This window comes from Protopterus annectens, chromosome 4.part0 (assembly GCF_019279795.1).
Source record: "Protopterus annectens isolate FY-2018-M chromosome 4.part0, PAN1.0, whole genome shotgun sequence".
In the NCBI taxonomy this organism is placed as follows: domain Eukaryota; kingdom Metazoa; phylum Chordata; order Ceratodontiformes; family Protopteridae; genus Protopterus; species Protopterus annectens.
The window spans coordinates 792,487,004-792,501,801 of record NC_056733.1 but is presented as its reverse complement, the minus strand read 5'-3'; the positions used below and the strand labels follow the sequence as shown (position 1 = coordinate 792,501,801).

General features: G+C 40.6%; 1 protein-coding gene across 12 annotated transcripts in view; it reads left to right on the top strand.

The window, feature by feature from the left end:
- The window catches only part of LOC122799590 (RIMS-binding protein 2-like), a 2,967,700-nt gene that overhangs the window by 1,901,149 nt on the left and 1,051,753 nt on the right, over positions 1–14,798 (top strand). For all 12 annotated transcript variants that reach the window (XM_044068753.1, XM_044068745.1, XM_044068749.1 and 9 more), the window contains one exon: positions 12,624–12,728. In XM_044068753.1, coding sequence (XP_043924688.1) covers positions 12,624–12,728 — 105 coding nt within the window. The remainder of the gene's footprint in view (positions 1–12,623; positions 12,729–14,798) is intronic.

The following is a 14,798-nucleotide window of genomic DNA, read 5'->3' as shown; positions in this document are numbered from 1 at the left end:
GTGGGTAGTGTATGTCAGACTGAGCCTTGGCAAAGGTTTTAGTTTTGTGTGTGTGTGTGTGTGTGTGTGTGTGTGTGTGTGTGTGTGTGTGTGTGTGTGTGTGTGTGTGTGTGTGTGTTCATGGCATATGTACTCAAGTGCAATGCTCTGCAGGGGAGTTGAGGGGCTTATGCTGACTAAGATAAGGTGTGTCTGACTGGCTTAAATGGTTAGGAAATGCTGTTGTGAAAGTGTATGTTTACTTTTATGTTTTTATGAGAGGATGTGTTGTAAAGGAATGGAGTTACTTGACAGTATATGTGTGTGTTTGTTACACAGTGTGTGAAGGATCTCAGAGGTGGCTGTTGTGTAAGCCAGGTATATGTGTGTGTCTGTTACACGGTGTGTATGAAGGATCTCAGAGGTGGCTGTTGTGCAAGACAGGTGTATGTGTGTGTTTGTTACATGGTGTGTGTGTGAAGGATTTCAGAGGTGGATGTTGTGCAAGACATGTGTATGTGTATGTTTGTTACACGGTGTGTGTGAAGGATCTCAGAGGTGGCTGTTGTGCAAGACAGGTGTATATGTGTTGTATATCTGGATCAGCACTTACCACAGCAGTGAGAGCCAGGAGGTTGTCCTGTATGTTTTTTTTTTGGGGGGGGGGCTTATCCCTATATTACAAATAAAAACAGAAGTAATCCAGAGGGTTCAAGTGAAATTTGATATCCCACCTGTGACTCATAGGGTGACAGGACTAATAAGAAACATAGTGCAAAGAATTAGTCCTGATAAAATCACTTTAGCTGGCAGATCTAGGAGATTGTCTCTCTGACACCCTCCCTTTTGAAGGGCACCTTAGCACCCTACTGAAGTTTCAAGTAGTTTATTCAGTTAAGTAAGTAGATGGAGTGTCTTTGCTCTGTGTGTTATGTGTCGGTATGTTTTGCTTGGTGTTTGGTTTAATTTGTGTGTGCATTTGTGTGGTTGTGTTCATTCTAGTGTTAGCAAAAAGTTGTCTTCAAGTCAAGGATTGTGCTATGCCAGTGTATTTTTTCAACTAGATCATCCATGACTCATCCATTCATGAGATTTATCACCTAATCCACATTTTATACTTATTGGGAAGAATGTGCCCCCTTACTAATATAGTTCTTGTAGTTGCTCAACCTTGTAGTAAAAGAAAAAACATTTTTTTCTATGAGAAACCAAATATTTCTTTCTGACTAGGTGGGTTTGGCTTGGAAAATATGTTACTAGGATGTATGGATGAGGATGTAGGGATCTCCCCCCTTCAAAAGCCACTTCAGCCAAATATTTTTACAGCAACTTGCCTTCTGCCAATTCATATTCTGTCTTGGGCATTCAGTCTCATCATTAGGACGATTTTGATTAGGTGAGCGCATATTTGTTGTATTGATTTCCTGGTCATAATCTAGATGATTGTTTTATAAGGTAGTATAAGGGTTGCCTTACAGAAAGATTTGCATGGCATGGACTGTACCATAATGTTTTATATTTCTCTTTGCAAATTGAATATGGAGATGTTATTGAAAATGCAGACTTAAAAAGTATAATAATTGCCATTCCTGATATTAGCAGTAAGGCCTAAGTTCAGCCAGTGTTTTCTGTACTGGAACAGAAGCTAAAAATAAATTGGTGCTTAACTTATAAAAGGTGAAGGTATTTCAGTGTGATTTCCAGAGAGTAATTGTTGAGACCAGTATGGTGGCTGTGTCTCTCCATCACCACACCAATGTCTAGGGTTCAGTCCTGGCCTCCTTGCACTGTCCATTCACTATTCCAATGTCTAGGGTTCAGGCCAGACCTCCTGGCATTGTCCATTCACTGCACCAACATAGGTTCATAGGTGTGTACTAGGCTAATGGCCCTGGGGCCTTTACAAGCCTAGTACATAGAAGTGCCCTGGCATTGTGCCACCCGTCGTTAGTTCCCAGTGCCTCTATCAAGTACAGCCACTGGAGTGATTCCCAGGGTGAACTTTCTATTTCCCATCCACTCATCAAGATTTCTCTTGAAGAGGGCTAGTGAGGTGCTCTGTTTGACATGTATGGTAAGTCTATTCCAGAGCATGGGCAGTCTCTGGGTTATGAACCTGTCCCTCCAGCATGTTCTGTTGATTGTGGTAATGAGATTGAGGTCTCTGAAGCATGTGGTGCGGAGGGATTGGGATTTCTTTAGATGTAGCATTTCTAACAGAGCTGGGTCAGACATGGCTTTGTAAGTCAAGCAGAGATCACCTCTTAGTAGACGATATGAGACAGAGAATAGCTGGAGTTTTGTGAGTCTGTCCCTGTAGGACATATGTTTAAGGCCTATGATTCTCTTCATGAGGTACTTTTGTTGCCAGTCCAGCTGTTGCAGGTGTCTAGTGAGGTACATGCCAAATGGGCCATTATACTCTATGATTAGTCTAATGAGGGAAGAGTAGACTGAACTGATGACCTCTTTCTTTCTGGATGCAAAACCCTTGGTAATGAGATGTGCCACATAGAAGGACTTTCTGACCACAGTAGCAATGTGGTGGTTGAAGGAGAGGTTGCTGTCAGCCTGTGTCCCCAGATCTCTTATAACACCTTCAGTGTTCAGTGGGCTCCCATTGATGTGATAATTAGTGGGAACTGAATTTTTCCCAAAGGGGATGACAATGTATTTTTTGGCATTAAGCTTAAGGTCATGGTTTTGACACCAGTCATTGGTCTCAGTGAGGTCTTTCTGTAGGATGTCTGCATCACTTGTAGAGTTAATAATGACTCCCAGCTTGCAGTTATCTGCGAATTTGGTCAGCCAGAGTAATTACGTGTTGGCCTGGACTTCTGAGAAGTTGATGCCAAACAGGAGAGGTCCCAGGACCGATCCCTGTGGGACTCCACCCATGACTGGTCGGCAGTCTGACTTGGAGTCTGCTACTTTCACACTGTGTGTTCTATCTGTGAGCCAATTTACATCCCACCTAACGATATAGGGGTTGATGCCTAGTATGGTGAGTTTATCAATAATTCCTGACTGAGGAATGGTATCAAAGGCTTTGGCCAGATCGAGGTAGGCTGTATGAACTGCCTTACTTTCATCCATCGCTCTGGTGACTGACTCAAAGAAGTCAATCAAGTTGAGCAGGCATGATCTGCCTTTCACAAAACCAAATTGTGTGGGATCTAGAGTTTGGAGATTCCCTATATCCTTGTTAATTAGGTCCATGATGATGCGCTTCATAGCCTTACATATCAGACTCATCAAGCTAATGGGGCAATAAATTCCATGGTCTGTAATCACTTCTTTATGGAGAGGGATGACTGTAGTAGTGCACCATTCAGTAGGGACAAAGCCTGAGGTGAGGCTGTGATTCAACAAAGCACACAATCTGGTGCCAGTTCACTTTGTAATTTATGTAGAACATAACCAGGGATATTGTTGGGTCCCATGGAAGCTGTATTCTTGGCCTTAGACAATGCAGCTTTAACCTGTGCTGCAGTAATGCAGGGTGCCTGGCATTCATCCATATTGAGATTGGTCCTTTAGGGGGGAGGAAGGGGTAAAGTTGGCACTGGATCTGTCAGCCAGTATGTTGGCAATATCTGTTGGCTCAGTATAGGAGGTACCATTGTGCAGTACCTCAGAGCAAATCTGGGTATTGCCATGGAGATTCTTGATATAACTAAAGGAGGCTTTGTGGTTGTTTTTAGTGTCTGATGCAATTCTGCCTTCATAGCTGGCTTTGGAGGTTTTGATGAGGCATCTCAACTTTTTGTTGAGGCTAATAAGGGAATTTTTCCAGTCTTGGGGCTTCACCTTTTTCTGCAACAGTTTCTTCCTTCTGTTGTAGGCTTTATTAATGGCAGGGGACCACCAGACTGGCTTCCTTTTTTTAGAGGAGAGCATCTTGGCTTCCTTTGTTTGGAGGAGAGCGTCTTGGTTCTATTGGGTATGGCTAGTTCCATGCATTTATGTACATGTTTGTACAGTGCATTGGTGTATGATTTGGCAGTCATGCATCTATTTTCCATTGGCATGGGTGCCATGAAGTTAGCCACCTCTGTTTTTAGGAGTCCAAAGTCAGCTTTGGAGAAGTTTTTCATGGTGGATACCTTTGTGTGTGTTTGTGTGTGGGGGGTGAGATGTGAATTTCCATGGTGATTAGTTTGTGGTCAGATCTAACCAGGGAGGAATTGACTATTGGTGTAGAGCAACAGTTGCCCATGTTAGTAATAACCAGGTCAAGGATGTTGCTTCATCTAGTGGGGGTAAGAATGAGCTGGTCCAAGGTTGGAATTGCTGAATTCCTGGAAGCGTTGGACCAGTGCATTGGTGCTTGAGTAGTTTTCCCAGTTGATGGAGGGATAGGTTCATAGGTTGGTACTAGGCTATTGGCCCTAGGGCCTATACAAGCGTAGCCATAACATTTCCCTGGCTATTTCTTCCCACAATATTTACTTCCCTGGACCCCTGTCTAGCAGGGTGACTGATGTGATCCCTGGGGTGAATTTCCTATCTCTCATCCAATCGTCAAAGTTCCTTTGGAAGAGGGCCAAAGATGCGCTCTGCTTGACATGTATGGGCAGTCTATTCCAGAGCATGGGCAGTCTCTGGGTTATGAACCTCTCCCTCCAGCATGTTCTGTTGATTGTGGTAACGAGGTTGAGGTCACTGGAGCATGTTGTGTAGAAGGATTGGGATTTCTTTAGATGTAGCATTTCTAACAGAGCTGGGTCAGACATGGTTTTGCAAGTCAAGCAGAGATCGCCTCTTAGTAGATGATATGAGATAGAGAATTGCTGGAGTTTTTTGAGTCTATCCCTGTAGGACATGTGTTTAAGGCCTAGGATCCTCTTCGTGAGGTACTTTTGTGGCCACTCCAGCTGTTGCAGATGTCTAGTGAGGTACATGCCAAATGGGGCATTATACTCTATAATTGGTCTAATGAGGGAAGAGTAGAGAGAAATGATGACCTCTTTCTTTCTGGATGTAAAACCCGCGGTAATGAGATGTGCCACATAGAAGGACTTTCTGACCACAGTGGCAATGTGGTGGTCGAAGGAGAGGTTGCTATCAGGCTGTGTCCCCAGATCTCTTATAACATCTTCAGTGTTCAGTGGGCTCCCATCAATGTGGTAGCTAGTGGGAAATGAGTTTTTCCCAAAGGGGTTGACGACGTATTTTTTTGGCATTAAGCTTAAGGCCATGGTTTCAACACCACTCATTGGTCTCAGGGAGGTCTTTCTGTAGGATGTCTATATCACTTGGGGAGTTAATAATGGCTCCCAGCTTGCAGTCATCTGCAAACCTGGTCAGCCAGAGTCCCTCCGTGTTGGTCTGAACTTCTGAGAAGTAGATGCCAAACAGGAGAGGACCCAGGACCAATCCCTATGGGACTCCACTCATGACTGGTCAGCAGTCTTACTTGGAGAGTCCATATATCCTTGTTAATTAGGTCCATGATGATGCTGTCCATAGCCTTACATATCAGACTCGTCAGGCTAATGGGGCAATAATTTCCAGGGTCTGTAATCACTCTTCCTTTATGGAGTGGGATGACTGTAGCAGTGCACCATTCAGTAGGGACAAAGCCTGAAGTAAGGCTGTGAATGAACAGGGCACACAGATGTGGTGCCAGTTCACTTTGTAATTCATGTAGAACATAACCAGGGATATTGTCAGGTCCCATGGAAGCTGTATTCTTGGCCTTAGGCAATGCAGCTTTAACCTGTGCTGCAGTAATGCAGGGTGCCTGGCATTCCTCTGGTATTGAGATTGTTCCGTTAGGGGGTGAGAGGAGTAAAGCTGGCACTGAATCTGTCGGCCTGTATGTTGGCAATATCTGTTGGCTCAGTATAGGTGGTACCATTGTGCAGTAACTCAGAGCAAATCTGGGTATTGCCGTAGAGATTCTTGATATAACTAAAGAAGGCTTTTTGGTTGTTTTTAGTGTCTGATGCAATTCTGCCTTCATAGCTGGCTTTAGAGGTTTTGATGAGGGATCTCAATTTTTTGTTGAGGCTAATAAGGAACTTTTTCCAGTCTTGGGACTTCACCTTTTTCTGCAACAGTTTCTTCCTTCTATTGTAGAGTTTATTAATGGCAGGGGACCACCAGACTGGCTTCAGTTTTTTGGAGGAGAGCGTCTTGGTTCTGTTGGGTATGGCTAGTTCCATGCATTTATGTACATGTTCATACAGTGCATTGGTGTATGATTTGGCAGTAATGCATCTATTTTCCATTGGCATGGGTGCCATGAAGTTAGCCACGTCTGTTTTTAGGTGTCCAAAGTCAGCTTTGGAGATGTTTTTCATGGTGGATACCTTTGGCGGGGGTGTGCGTGAGATGTGGATTTCCATGGTGATTAGTTTGTGGTCAGATCTAACCAGGGAGGAACTGACTATTGGTGTAGAGCAACAGTTGCCCATGTTAGTAATAACCAGGTCAAGGATGTTGCTTCCTCTAGTGGGGGGTAAGAATGAGCTGGTCCAGGGCATTGGAATTGCTGAATTCCAGGAAGCGTTGGGCCAGTGCATTGGTGCTTGAGTAGTTTTCCGAGTTGATGGAGGGATAGTTGAAGTCTCCTAGTATGAGAGTGTTGGGTTGGACCTTGACAGACTCCAGGGTGCTTAGGAACATGGAGTGAGAGTCTAGGGACATGATTGGGGACCTATAGCAGACTATGACCTGGATCGCAGTCTTACACAATGTTAGTTGTACCTGAAGTATCTCAGATGCATTATGCAGGATAACTAGTCTGGAGGTGTGCATATCCTTTATGAATATGGAGGCACCATTGCCTTTGGAGCTTCGGTCCATGTTTTGGGGCCGAAAGGTGTGGAATGAGTTATAGCCTGGTAGTGCAGGGGTGCTTTCTGACACTTTAAACCAGGTCTCCGTTACAGCACAAATATCAATGTTCTTCATTTTGATTAGTGCTTTGAGTGAGTGCATCTTGAGATTTAGACTTCTAGCGTCTAGGATCAGTCCAGACCTTCTGGAACTGTCCATTCTGAGTTTGTCTGTTCTCCCTGCATCAGCATAGGTTTTCTAAATGCACTCCAGTTTTTTCCAGATCCTGAAAATAAGTAGATTGATTCACTATTTTTAACTCTCCATGAGTTGTATTTAACTTTGTCCGTGTGGCTCAGTTCTTGACCACAAGTTCAGTTACTCAGTTATATTATTAAATTAAAAATAAATTAGAATAAGTACAAATAACTATTCTTGGATTGCCCAATACTGAGGTAGTGGGTGAATGTAAGCGCTACATGAAAAAATCAAGCCTGAAGAATATGCATCTAGGGTGGGGGATAGAGAGATTTCCCCAGGCTCAAACTGTTAGGGGGCACAATCAGCACAGTAGAACAGATGCTGTTCCCTGCAACTTAATGTTGGAATGTTTTTCACTAGATGGCTGCCCAGCTGGGTGAGTGCAATGTTATTATTCCACAATTGAGATTGCCACTGCTTAAATGACTTTCTTGCAGTGTGTGTACCTGTGTGGGTGTGTGTGTGTGCGTGCGTGCATGTGTGTGTGTGCGTGTGTGTGTGTGTGTGTACCTGTGTGTATGTGCATGTGTGTGTGCGTGCGTGTGTGTGTGTATGTGTGTGTGTGTACGTGTGTGCGTGTGTGTGTGTGTGTGTGTGTGTGTGTGTGTGTGTGTGTGTGTGCGTGTGTGTGCGTGTGTGTGTGTTAGGAAGGGAATGGAAGCAAGGAGGTAGTGTAGATCTTTTCTATAGTTTCTGTGTTTCAGAGAGCGAAAGAGCTATTATAATTTATAAACTTAATAGCACTTTACATTAGAGAACTTTGTTAGTTCCTCATCTCTGGAGGACATCTAGTTTTCTTTTTGCCGCCCACCTCTGGTTGAGGGGGATGCCAAATAAAGAGATTGCCCAGGGCTTCAGCTGACATAGCTACAGCACTGCCTGAAAAAGTCAAAACTAGAAATGCTGAATGTAATTGATAAGGTGCAGCAAACATAAAATATAGGAAATGCAGTGGAAGTTCTCGTCATCACAAAAAAAGTAAATCATAAATAAAATGATTTTTTCAGTTATAAAATGCCTGATGTGGGTTGCTGCACTCCTACGATTTGTATTTGAGTATTCCATTCTGAATGTCGCACAATCTTAAAGAATAGAAGTACTTAGTACTTAGTGGAAATAATTGTCACCTTCTCAAATTTTACAAACTTTCAAAGTCAGAATAATCAAGAAGGCGAAGATGTACAACTTGAAGCGTGGCCTAATAGCACAGAGGTTAAGGCACAGGATTACCAACTGGTACACCTGGGTTGAAAACGTGGCTGGGGAACAACTGGGCAGTAGCAGTATCTGCACCAAAGAAAGGCTTGGCAATCTACTCCTATAGAAAACATTATGGGATATTTCCATAAAGTCACAATGAGTCGATTTTGTCTCGGCAGAATCATTTACTTAGAATGTCATCATCATACAGTGTCCTTTGCTGTTCTGTAGCTGACATTCCACTACAGCTACTCCAGTCCCACTCCTCTCTTAATGTTTTTTCCTTATGGTAAATTCTTGAACTCTTTTTCTTTCTGACAGTTATATCTCTTTCGTTCTCCTGTTTATCTCTCTTTAAATTGTTTTTATCTCTGAATTGGTATTAATCGTATCCCTTGCGTGAACTTTAAGACACTGCACAGTTACATCTCCTCCAGTAATGGTTCCCAGAGAGTATGAAACATTTGTCGCTCACCGCAATATTTAATGTTTGCCTCTGTATTCATATTAATGTACTGTCATCAGTTGTAAAGTTATGGATGGTTATGCTCACATTGTCATTTCTTTATTTTGTCACAGAAGTGATCGGATGTCCCATTGCATTAGGTCACTGTTAGTTGAACCAAATGTAGTGGACAGAGTCATCTCATGGCTAAGTGCAGATGAGTTATTTTCCCTTTTCCCCACTATTGTATATTAAGTTAGTATAGTTAGAGATGTAGGGGTATGGGGGGATGCAGATTGGTTTAGCCTGATGGAAAACATTTCTCTTTTTTTCTGCTTTGTCCTTTGAGGTTGCAGAAAGGCAGAACAGTACTTTTGCCACTGTTGTGTGATGTCTAAGTTAGAGTATTTAGACGTGCAAGGATGTTGGGGGCGAGGGAAAGGCCACTAACCCATAAAGATTTTATTTCCGTATTGTCCTTCATTTGTTTCAATGCTACAGGAATTTTATTTATTTATTTATTTAACATTTGTTTACATGGAAAAGTCCAACATGGAACAAAGCCAATTTTCAGCAGAGGCCAAGGGAGAAACACTCCAGACATGTCTTTGCAACGTGGGAGAAAACTGAAGTACCCTGAGGAAACCCACACGAATGCAAGGAGGACATGCAGACTCCACAGAGAAGGCACCCCAGCTGAGAATCGAACCGGAGAACCTCTTGCTGTGAAGTGACAACCCAACCACTACAGCACTGCGCTATCTGAATTGATTGGTTAGTTGTGACTGGCAGTCAGTTGTATCCTCTGTATAGCTATATATACTTGTATATGGGATGTAAGATGTGAAGGTGGGACAGTGGCGCAGCACAGAGCATTGTCACCTCACAGCAACAAGTTCTCTGGTGTGATTCTAGCCTGGGGTGCCTTCTCTGTGGAGTCTTCATGTCGTCCCTGTGTCCACGTGGGTTTCCTCTGGGTGCCCCAGTTTCTTCCAACATTCCAAAGACATGCAGTAGGTGGACTGGACACTCTAAATCTGCCATAAGTGTGATTGTGCAGATGAGTGTGCGGTGCAGAACAGAAGCTGAAGCAGGGCTAGCCACCCGGCAGTGTGAACCTTGGCTTTAGCTGATTGTCATTGTTGAAGTGACACACTGACCCCTTGTGTAAAAATGGGAAAAGGGGTTGTAGGTGGATGGAAGGATGGATGAATGCAGGCTGTGTTCATGCAAATGGTGCTCATCTGTGAACGTGTATATTTAATTGTGTGAACCTTCTACTTTTCGGGTATCTGAAAGAGAGGCAAAGTATGTGCCTAACTAGTCAACCAGGTTTAATAAATCAAAAAACAAAAAAGTGCTGATAGTGATAAAAAAGTTAAGACACTCTCTATCAAACCTTTTTTAACTTCTTACCCAGCAGCTGTATCTACCTTTTTTAGAGAAGCAGGTAGTTAACCTATTTGTCTTATGATTTGTTTTAACCAGGTCCTCTTACATTTATATCAATCTTTCCTTATTACCTTCTTGCTGTACTGCTGTGTACAACATTATGAAACAATCACTGCAGAGGAACAAAGTCATGCTGCCTTACAAAGAGTGATCATCCATACTGCAACATGCCAACATTTGACCAACTGTTACCAATATTCGCATACCATGCTTGTATACCAGAATGCAGATTTTCCAGAAGTTATCATGTCTTGTACTTCAGATGCAGTACCCTATACATTTTATTTTATTTTTTCTCTTTAAAATATTGCGAAGCTAAGATGCCATGCTTTCATGTAATATTATGATATTATTAACACGATAGTGCAATTACTGATGTAAAGAAACAACTTCATCTCATCCACTTCTGTTAGGATAGTTCTGTGTTGTTTCTGCTTCATGTTAGTTGGACAAACCAGTATAAAAGAGCAGTCATTTATCACATGAGATGCGTCTTCCTCAGTGTTGTGAGCAAAATACGGACTTTCCCAAAAATATACATCACTGTTATTAATCTTTGACAATGTACGTTATTAATCTTTGACAATGTACTGCCACAACATTGGTATTATTTTTCTCAGAGTACTGAAATGATGAATTTTAACTGTTATAACAGGGAAGTGTTCATTTCCCTGGTGCTTAATGTACAAATCAGGTAATTTTCTGAGAAGAACAATTTCATTTGGAAACAGTGTTCCTTTTCACATTTAACAAGGTTTATAATTGCTGGCTGTCGTTCCTATCAAGGCGAAATGCTCAGCACCTACTTATTATGATACAATGAGGGGGTTTAATCACTTGCAATTTAGAATGTATTTCACTGTGGATGACCTGCATGGCAGTCGACTACATTTGCAGCGTCCTACATTCTAATATTTACCTGAACATATTTTATAGATGACTAGTGAAGTACGTTTTAGTTGTCATAGTGTACATCTGTTTAGATATGAACAACAAATCAATATCACTGTCCACTCAAGTAAGAACAGTTTCTAGAGGTAGGCTGTCCAGCTAATACAGTTTGTGGTGATATAGAAGCAGTTTCTTGTCATTATAAATTCACTGTAAATCACTGAAGTTCCCTTTAAGTCTATATATCTTAGTATGTTGACAGTGATGTAGGTTGTTAATAAGTACATTGTCACAGCAGGAGGAACATAAGAAAAATATTCCCTTAACTTATAACAGCCGGGTGACGTCTTCAGGTGTTTCTGCAGTTGTCTTCTAATGAGCCTCTAGGCGTCAAATATTGCTTGTTCATATTTGTATTAATAATTCTAAAACCATGCTACATACAAGGTATCAGAATATTTTATCTTCAAGCATACATGATGGCAAACTGTATCAATATTTGACCTCTGTCAATGAGTATTTGTTAGAACTATAAGGTGATAACTTCATTTTTTAAAGGCTCAAGCCATACCCACTGGAAGTTAAAGGTACACAATCAAGAGCTATACACAACATCACATTTATATTGTAGTTGCTTTCATAATTTGAAAATATCCTATTTCTCCTGAGGTAAAATTAATAGCATATCCTTTTTCATTTTTTTGGAAATGTGCAGGTTACTTTCAATGCAGCTATATATTTTTTTCTTTTTGCGGCATATTTAGCTTTGTTTGCATGGCATATGCACACCTCTCAGCTGTACAGATTTTCACAGAATGCCCAGATTTTTGCTTTATATTTTTGGTCTTTTCCTGATGAAATGTGTGATTTTCTTGCAAATCACTAGGATGATCTGAAGATTGAAGTCACTAAATAATGACATACATTTGTGTTTCAGACTTCATATCCTTCAGAAAAATGCATGCCAAGACAAATTTAGTTACTCTAGCAACTTTCTAAGTTTATAATAGCAATATTTAAAATATGTCCCTATTTTAGGACCTTTGTACCCCCATTCTGTGAGGCTTTGTTCAGATTGTTTGCACTAAGAGGTTGAGAGATATGGGCATATGTCATATAGGCATGACTTTCAGTGTAACCAAATCTGACGCTCGTTGTTATATTGATTTAAAAGATACTTAAAAAGGGGGGGGAAACAGAAAGCAGTTATAGTTTAAATTGAGGTTTTGTTTTTATTTATCCAAGGATTAAGTTGCTGAATCAGATGCCTTTCCTGTTACTAACTCTGCATAAATGCACATCGCAATCACATCACAGCCAGTCTAAAATTATACTCAATTACTGATATTAGGGCTAGGTGAGAGACAGCATTTATTTATTTATTTATTTATTTATTTATTTATTTATTTTTACATAATGAGCAAATGGCAATAGCATCTGACATGTTATTTTTAAGGGTTGCAGCTGTGATATTTTATAAAGTGTTACACAATATCATCTCTGCATTTATCACACTGGTGTTAAAATCTGTATCAAATTTCTTGCTGTTCATATTATTCTGCACTTGCTTGGCAATTACGCTCATTTTTAAAATTTTTGTTGTTCGCAGCATATGCGAGAGGCTGCTGAGCGGCGGCAACAGCTGCAGCTGGAGCATGAGCAAGCCTTGGCCGTTCTCAATGCAAAGCAGCAGGAGATCGAGCTCCTGCAGAAGGTATGTACCTAAGAAATGACAGCACATGCTTGAACACTCAGAATGCATTTGACCTGAAGTCGCGGTGTTTCAATATCAGCATAATAATTATTTTAACCATTTTTGTTCTGCATTTCGGTTCATATAACAACATTGAAAGGTACTGCTGAAATTTAAACATGAACAAGTTATTGTGGCTGCATCTCTGTGTTGGACTAGGTGTGCAGGAATTGTTTTCCTGCATCTGGCTGCCTAGAGACGTGACAAGAGGGAGTGCTGCGGTCAGACAATGTCCTATCTCCCTAAAGGTATGCTATTTACTGTGCTACCCACTTGGGGGTGGGGGGCTACAGCTCGAAAGACCCCCCCCACTGGAGACCCAGAGATAAAAGCTCATTATCAGTAATGTGATACAGAAAAAAATGCGTACAAAATAATTACATCTACACACAAGACAACTCTGCATCACTGAGTGACCTACAGTTTAATTTCTGTTAACTGTGAAAATGTCAGACACATTAATACAAAGATGCTAATGTCATATAAGTAGCAGCAGTTGACCGTATCAAGAAGAGGGAACATTTTTAGTGTATGTACATACGTTATTGGGTTAACAAGCATGTAAGCCCTGACAAATACCACCTACATCAATGGTACTATACAAACAAGTATCATAGCTCTTAACTGTTCAGATGTTTGCCTCATATTTTTGATCTGTTCCTTGCAAAATTTGTGTTTTTTAATGGCAAATCAATGAGTACTGAAGTCACTAAATAATGACATACATTTCAGTTTCAGACTTATTATCCTTCAGAAAATTCATGCTAACACAAAACCTGTTATTCTAGCAACTCTCTAAGTTTATAAGAGCAATATTAAAAATCTGTCCTTATGTTGGGGCCTATAATCCCCCATTAATTTAGTTTTTTTCCAGATTTCCTGTGCTTTCAGGTTGGGAGGTATGACAAGTACTTAAGAGAAGATTGGGCAGTTACCACTTACACAATGCAATACAATGTCGTACAACAGAAGCTAATGCTTGTACGTTCTATTTTTACCCTTACTTTTGTGGCAGGGGTCATGCCTGTAAAGGATCAGATAACAAAATAAACAAAATTCAGACATATAGGATGGTAATAGTATGTCATGCACAGGCACTCAGATGGTGTTTCCCACAAAGGTGTCCATCATCTCATGTGTAGCAATGACAGAGATATGACAGAGTGTGGCCACTCTAGATATATATATATATATATATATATATATATATATATATATGTATATATATATAATCAATATATATCTGTCTATATATATATATATATATATATATATATATATATATATATATATATATATATATATATATATATATATATATATATATATATATATGTGTGTGTGTGTGGTACACACTGATGCACAAATTGTTGAAGTAAGCCATAGAAGTGCATGAATGGTTTAATATAACTAAATACTAATAATGCTGCTATTATTATTAATAAACAGTTTATTGAAGATAGAATCTGGTTTAATTAGGTAGTACTCCTGTAATTGAAAGGAGTATTTTATTTATGAAATACAAATTTTATAAAGTAGCTGAATATGGTTTCTGATCCCCCACTCCCTGCCACCCTGGGTTATTATTTTATCACAGGGTATGTGGTAAAGTGAGCGTAGCAGATATATGCATTGCTTTTTTCAGCATATGCATTTCCTATAAATTTCCATTTTCAGCAGGTCTCATACAGAAGGTAATGGAGAAAAAAACAGGATGGAGTCATGCATTGCATCATGAAGACCTGTTCACTCCCAGCTGCCACCTACATAACGCTGAACAAATAAAAAGTGGTTCAGTCCATTTGGGTCACCTGAGGGAATAGATGAGTTAGTTTTAGGACCATAGCTAATGACTAGGCTTGCTGACTCTTTGGGCCATTTTAATCCTCGTCAATTTCACCACTAAAGGTGAGAACCAAACCCTGTCCTTTGCGTTTAGGAGGTAGTCACCTTAACCATTATACCAGTCCCCAACCCTGGGTAAGTCTTACCTGCTTACCAACATATAGCTCTGTTAAATACAATCATTGT